At 34.5% G+C, this 7,002-nt stretch overlaps 1 protein-coding gene across 1 annotated transcript; it reads left to right on the forward strand.

Moving 5' to 3' along the window:
- Positions 1–4,604: 4,604 nt before the first annotated feature.
- On the forward strand, positions 4,605–5,645 carry LOC127083281 (uncharacterized). Its single transcript, XM_051023583.1, has 2 exons — positions 4,605–4,806; positions 4,959–5,645. Exons 1-2 carry the CDS (start codon positions 4,677–4,679, stop codon positions 5,345–5,347), a joined length of 519 nt encoding a protein of 172 aa, XP_050879540.1. The 5' UTR covers positions 4,605–4,676; the 3' UTR covers positions 5,348–5,645.
- The last annotated feature ends 1,357 nt before the right edge of the window (positions 5,646–7,002 follow it).

Raw genomic sequence — 7,002 nt, forward strand, 5'->3', positions numbered from 1 at the left:
ATTAATCTTGAAGGCTCTTATGTCTAAGAATACAACCTTCAGGATTGAACTTGATGTGTTAGAACACAAGTGCCGAGCAACTGCAACTAGTAGAGATAAATGGTTATGGAATTATAGACTTGGTCACTTGAATTTGAATGTAATTAGTAATTTAAAGAGGAAGAACATGGTTTCAGGCCTACCAGAAATCCATATTCTTGAAAAAGTATGTGAAGAATGTGTTCAAGCAAAGCAACACAAGAATATCTTCAGCAATGATGCAAAAAGCAAGTCGAAAGCCACTCTCGAGATAATCTACTCAGACATGTGTGGTCCTCTCCAAGTAGATTCACTTGGAGGTAACAAGTACTTTGTTACATTTATGATGATTACATCATAAAAATTTGGACCTATTACATCAAGAAGAAAAATGATGTGAACGGTGTTTTCACCAAGTTCAAAGCAATGGTGGAAAGACGGAGTGGTCACAAGATTAAGATTCTGAGGACAAATGGAGGTGGAAGGTAAGTGTCGAAATATTTAGGTATGCTATATACAAAAGAAGGAACTATGCATGAGGTGATACCACCATATACTCCTTAACAAAATGGTACTTATGAAAGAAATAACATATCCATTATGAATATGGTGAGGCATATGTTAAAAGGAAAGCATCTCCCAAATGATCTATGGGGTGAGGTTGTGTCAAGTGCAACATACATATTAAAAAGATGTTCGACAAAGAGGCTTGAAGGTATCACACCAGAATAATGTTAGTACGGCGACAAACCTAGTTTAAGCCACTTCAAGTTATTTGGATCCATATCACATAGGCATGTGCCATATCAACTAAGAAGAAAATTGGATGATAAGTCGAGTCAGATGATCCAGGTGGGATATCACTCGACTGGTGGATACAAACTGTTCAACCCAGTGAACAAGAAAGTCATGATCGGCAGGGCTATGATTGTAGTTGATCTTAAAAAGTGAGATTAGAATGAGAACATCAAGAAGGATTCAGTGAGAATCTTGTGTGATCAACCAGCTAGTGAAGTTGTTAGAGAAGTTCGATAAGAAGTTGTTGAAGGTCAAGCTAGCACAAACAGACCCCAGAGAACCAGAAACATGTCTGCAAGACTTCAGTAATGTGTAATCATATTAGATGATATGGTCAATGATGAATGTGATTTAGTACATTATTCCTTCTATGCCGATATTGAGCCAGTCGATATAGTTGAAGCATTAAAAGGCTCAAGGTGGATGAAAGCTATGGTGGATGAGATAAAATACATAGAAGATAATGATACTTGGACACTAGTTAAATTTCCAAAAAGGAAGAAGAAAATTAATGTGAAGTGCTTATACAAAGTCAAGTTGAACCCAAAAGGTGAAGTAACTCGACACAAGGCATGACTTCTAGCGAAAGGGTTTCTTTAGAAAGAAGGAATCGACTATGATGAAGTCTTTGCACCAATAGCTGGAATCAAAACAATCAGGTTAGTTGTTGGTCTAGCCAATATGCATAATTGGTTAATGTGTCAGATGGACATGAAATATGCATTCTTGAATGCCCCTTTAAATGAAAAGGTGTATGTAACACAACTAGTTGGATTTGTGAAACAATACCCAGAAAGGAAAATATACAGGCGGCATAAAGCCATGTATGGATTGAAATAAGCTCTAAGATCTTGGAACAAGAAAATAGACAGATTTCTAAGAGAGAAAGAGTTTGAGAAGTGCATGAAAGAGCATGGTGTGTATTTCAGGAGAAGCAAGATTGAGCTGCTTATATTGTGTCTCTATGTCGATGACCTGTTGATAACAGACAGTTGCAAGAAGGAGATCGAAGATTTCAAACATGACTTAAGTAAGGAGTTTGAAATGTTAAACTTGGGAACTCTCTCATACTTCATTGGTATCCAATTTTACAAGAGTAGGAGAGGCTTGATGATGCACCAAAGAAGATATGCAAGTGAAATACTCAAGAGATTTGAGATGCAAGATTGCAACCTAACTTCAACTCTAACTGAACTCAAATTACAATTGATAAAAGATTCAAATAAAAATGATGTCAGCCCAACATAGTACAAATGACTCATTGGATCACTTAGATACTTCTGTCACACAAGGCCATATTTAGCCTATTGTATAGGCATGGTTAGCAGATTCATGCAGAAGCCGAAGTTATCCCATATTGCAGCCACCAAAAGGATACTAAGGTATCTCAAAGGAACACTCGACTATGGTATTTTGTTCCCTTCAGTCGGCAAAGGAAACAAATGAAAGCTTGTGGGGTACACTAACTCTAGTTGGTGTGGTGATGCTGAAGATAGAAAATTGATAATATGATATGTGTTCATGTTAGGTGGTGCACTAGTCACATGGAGTTCAAGAAGGGAACCGATGGTAGCTTTATCATCATGCAAGGCAGAATACATAGCAGCTTCGCTATGTGCATGCCAAGCAACATGGATGATGAATCTAGTAGAAGAAGTTACAAGGAAGAATCATGGAGTAATGACCATGAAGATTGACAACATGTCAGCTATCAACCTGGAAGAGAATCCGATAGCATACAAAAGAAGAAAATACATCGAAATGGGATTTCATTACCTAAGAGAGCATGTAGATAGTGGAAAGTTGAGCCTAGAGATTTGCATATCAAAGAATCAGACTGTAGATATAATGACAAATGTCATGCAGGTCGAATTATTCAAAAGATTATGAATAATGAAGAATGTTGATAGCTTAAACACAATAAATTGGGTGGTGTGTTAAATGTGTAATTCTTTGTATCGAATTAGTGTGCATTCGGCAAGAGTCGAACAAAGTCTGTATTAACTATGTTTGACATAAAGTTAAATACAATTTGTCGAAACATGTAGTCGAAGCATGAAGTTGTCGAAGGAGTACACCTCGATAGAGTCAAAGAAAACTTACTTAGCTTAGTTTTAGTTTAATTATTTTGTGATTACTTGGAGTGCAAGTAATCTTATCTATAAATAGAGAGGAACTATACTTAATTTGTAACAAGTTAGTAAGATGTTTTGTAAGGAGTTTTATAGTAGCAATGTGTAGTTTCAGAAATCACAATTGTGATTAACCCACCTTATAACAAACACTTAGAGTGCACTTTGCACAATAATACAATCTTCTTCTTCTTCCTCAAGAATTTCTCTTTTCTCTTATATTTCATTGTCTCGTTGTCTTCTTTCAATTCTCTATGTAGTGTATAATCATCTTGCAACCACAAAGTGATTGTTTCACCTGAGTAAAGGATGAAGAACAAGAGACATGATCAATCAGAAACATTGATTCTTGTTCATCAAGATTGATTCGTTTAACTTCAAAATTGGAGTTTTCCCAACAGACATCCCCTTGACACCTAATATCAACTAATTACTTCTTCATATAGTATTATATTTTTGATTTAATACTTTTTTTTTAATTCTAAATGTTAATGTCGAAGTTCATTTTAATCTTTAACTTAAAAAGACTCATATTGATTCTTTAAATCTTCAAAACGTATCATAAAATCTTTTTCATCTAATTAGCGACGAATTTAACAATCAATTTCTAAATTTTTCTATAATTAATTAGACAAAAAAATTAAAATGGTACGATACGTTTTAAAGAATTAAATGACTTGATTTTTTTTTTTATGTTAAAGAATCAAAATAAATCCTGAGAATAATATATATATAAAAAAAATATCAAAGATAAGTTTTATAATACTATAAATCAATTTATAATTTGAGACCAAGAAAATAACAAATATCTATTTTGTCCTAATCCTCCACCTTCCGATCTCATAGAGAGGGACATTGATAATTTATTATTCGGCAAGAAATAAATGAAAATTGTAATCAATGTTTGCCAAGTTATATCTTAAATTTAGATTCTTCGAAAATTCACTATAATAAGAAGTTAATAAATTCTTTGTTAACGCCTCTTACGCATTCATTCCTTCTACAATGACATGCTTGTATCACTTTAAAGCAATTTTCTCCTACTTAATAAATGAACAAGATCTATCGGTGCATTTATTAGTCTCCTAAGTTATTTAATTTTTTCCTTCTGCGAGCATGACCTGAATTACCGCATTCCAAACAATATACTCACGGATGGGGATGGCCCTATTTTTTTTGTTTTTTAGTATCACTTTGAATTCGTTACAGCAGTAAACAAACTTTTTTTCAGTTATTGCGACTTTCATAAAATAATATCAGAAAGTATCGATATGGATATTGTTATTTATCATTTTCATGATAAAAAAATATTGTGTTAGTTCATACCGCAACCATCACAATCATCATCATAATATCTGTATCGACTGAAATCGTAAAAATCTTTACGCGGCCACGGAGGCCGTTATTTAAAACCTTGGTTATTGGTTATGCATGCTGAACTATGCTGAACTACTGCAGATTAGGTACCTCCATTGTACTAAAAAAAAGATTAGGTGCCTCCTCGTCACATGCAGAGACACTATACGTACGTAAACCTAAGAGTACAGTTGTGGACACCAACTACTAATAACAGCTCTAACAAACTTTAGGACCCCTATAATTAATACGAATATGTCTCAAGCTATCAATATATATAACTTAGAACTACCAATCTTCTCCTCAAAATTCTCTAACTTTCATTCATATCTTTCAGCTATATTGTTATTTCTTGCTTTCACATAGTTCAATATGAGGTTTTTTCATGTTATCACATCACTATTTTTTGCATTAACTCTTGCTAGAATCGACCCTTCTGCATGCCAAGTTGTAAAGGGCAAGGTCACTTGCATTGATTGCACCCAGGACTATGATTTCTCTGGTTTGTTTCAATTCTCATCTCATTATTTAATGTTCTTTATTTCAAATTAATTTAATTATTTATATTTATTCTAATCTATATTATATACTACAATATTTACTCTACGACGACGCAAAAAAACTGTTGTAAGTAACTATTTTCCTTGGTTTCAGGAATTAAGGTCTCTATGAAGTGTGAAGGTATGGAAAACATGGCTGTGGCAACTACAGAAAATGATGGCTCCTTCATGGTTGATCTTTCCACATACCATACAAAACCTGTTTCTGATAATTGCCATGTAAAACTTCTTGGTGGACCCAGTAACCTTTATGCTTCAAGGAAAAACCAATTCTCCCAAATTGTGAAGGACAAAGAGGAAAATAGCTACACAACTTCCACTACTCTAAGTTTCTTCACTTCTTGTCCCCAAAATACAGAATGCACAGATGAGAATAATCAATTTGGATCTTCCAAAACTTATAATTTTCCAATGCCTTCACAGTGGGGTTTGGCACCAACTAGTTTTTATCTTCCTTTCTTCCCTATCATTGGAATACCATGATCACATATATATGTTGGATTAAATACACTTTTATGATATGGTTTTGTTGTCCCCTGGAAGAATGGAAGACGTAGTTGTGGAGGTTAAAATAAATTAATGTATGTTTAAGATGTTTGTGAACAAAGTTCATTTTTATTTTATTTTATTATTTTGTTGCTAAGCAACTTATTTAATGTCTTAGGTTGGAAAAGCAGATAGTTACATTGTGCTGTTTTGTCCAATATTTATGATATGTAAAAGCACTATTCTGAGCATTATGGAATGATTTGAATTAATCCAAGTAATACTATATAAAAGATCATAGAAAAGGAGTCATCTAACCACTTAAATATTTTTTATCTTACCCATTTGAAAATAATAATAATTTGTTATGGGTTGCACAATAACCAACAAGACCGGTCCAATAAGGTTGGCCCAACAATGTGATTGAGTAATAGATAAAATATTTTGAATAAGGTCGGTCCAACAACGTGGTTGAGTAATATATAAAATATTTTGAGGATTTTTCAATGCACGTTATGTTTTTTAACCACAATGCGAAATTATTTAAATATCTTTAGTTTTTGGAGATGCATCTCCGAACGCACTAAATTTTAAATGAATGTTGAAATATTTCGGAGATGCATCTCCGTAACAATTTAATACATTGAATACATTCCACTCAAAAGTCATTATACACTTGAATTGGAGCGGAGATGCATCTCTGTGAATATTAAGGAGATACATCTCCGTAACGTCTAAGAACTTAGTCTTCCATATTATATTTTGTTTATCTGTATTCAAATGAAGATTTAAACCATACCATACGATCGAAAACCAAAAATCTATGTACATAAATAAAATATCAATAAATGTTAAAATGTCATACAATTGAGACCAATAAAGTAGCAAGACCGTCAAAATAAAATATAGACCATAGTACTACTGATATGTACTAAGACATTATTGTGTATGTATGATTACCTCTTCTCTACCTCCTTTGCCTCCTCTACCAGCTCTGTCTCTTCGGTCATCAATCTCCCTATCCTCTGGCGTTGTCTCTGATACATCAATAATCCATTTGTCTCTGTCATGATGGCATCTAGGATCTGCCTCACATCAGACCCATTAGAGAAGAGATCTCTGTCAATGTCTGCCCACACAATCTCCATTATGCAACGACACCTAGGTAAGACATCATCAGCATGATCTAGTTGTGCATGCTCCTTCTTTAGTATCTCCTGATGAGTTGATCTCGGTGGGTCTTCTGGAGCAACCTCCACCATGTACAAATGTGACACCCTAAAGAACCATCTGATGTAGACTTAGACGTAGCTCCAATCACTCTCAACTATGGTAGTCAATGCCTCGTCTATTACCAGGTGACTCTCATAATCATCAAACATGTCCTCTATCTTTCTATGTGTCAAGGCAGGAGGAACATAGATGACATGGTGTCTGGAAATGGTCTGAGTGTAGTTGAACTGCCGCATGACACACTCGGGCGGGTGAGGAGCAATGAGATGTGATCTGCATGCCAACCATCTAGAGTATAACACTATCTCGTCAAATATTCGTGTATCACGGTGATCAACATAGTTGTTGAAGTGCATGTCCTCAACAACCAAAGGGTCAAGATAGACTCTATAAGGCTCGATCACTTGGTTCTCTCTGAG

The sequence above is a fragment of the Lathyrus oleraceus genome, chromosome 5 (assembly GCF_024323335.1).
Source record: "Lathyrus oleraceus cultivar Zhongwan6 chromosome 5, CAAS_Psat_ZW6_1.0, whole genome shotgun sequence".
NCBI classification, from domain to species: Eukaryota; Viridiplantae; Streptophyta; class Magnoliopsida; order Fabales; family Fabaceae; genus Lathyrus; species Lathyrus oleraceus.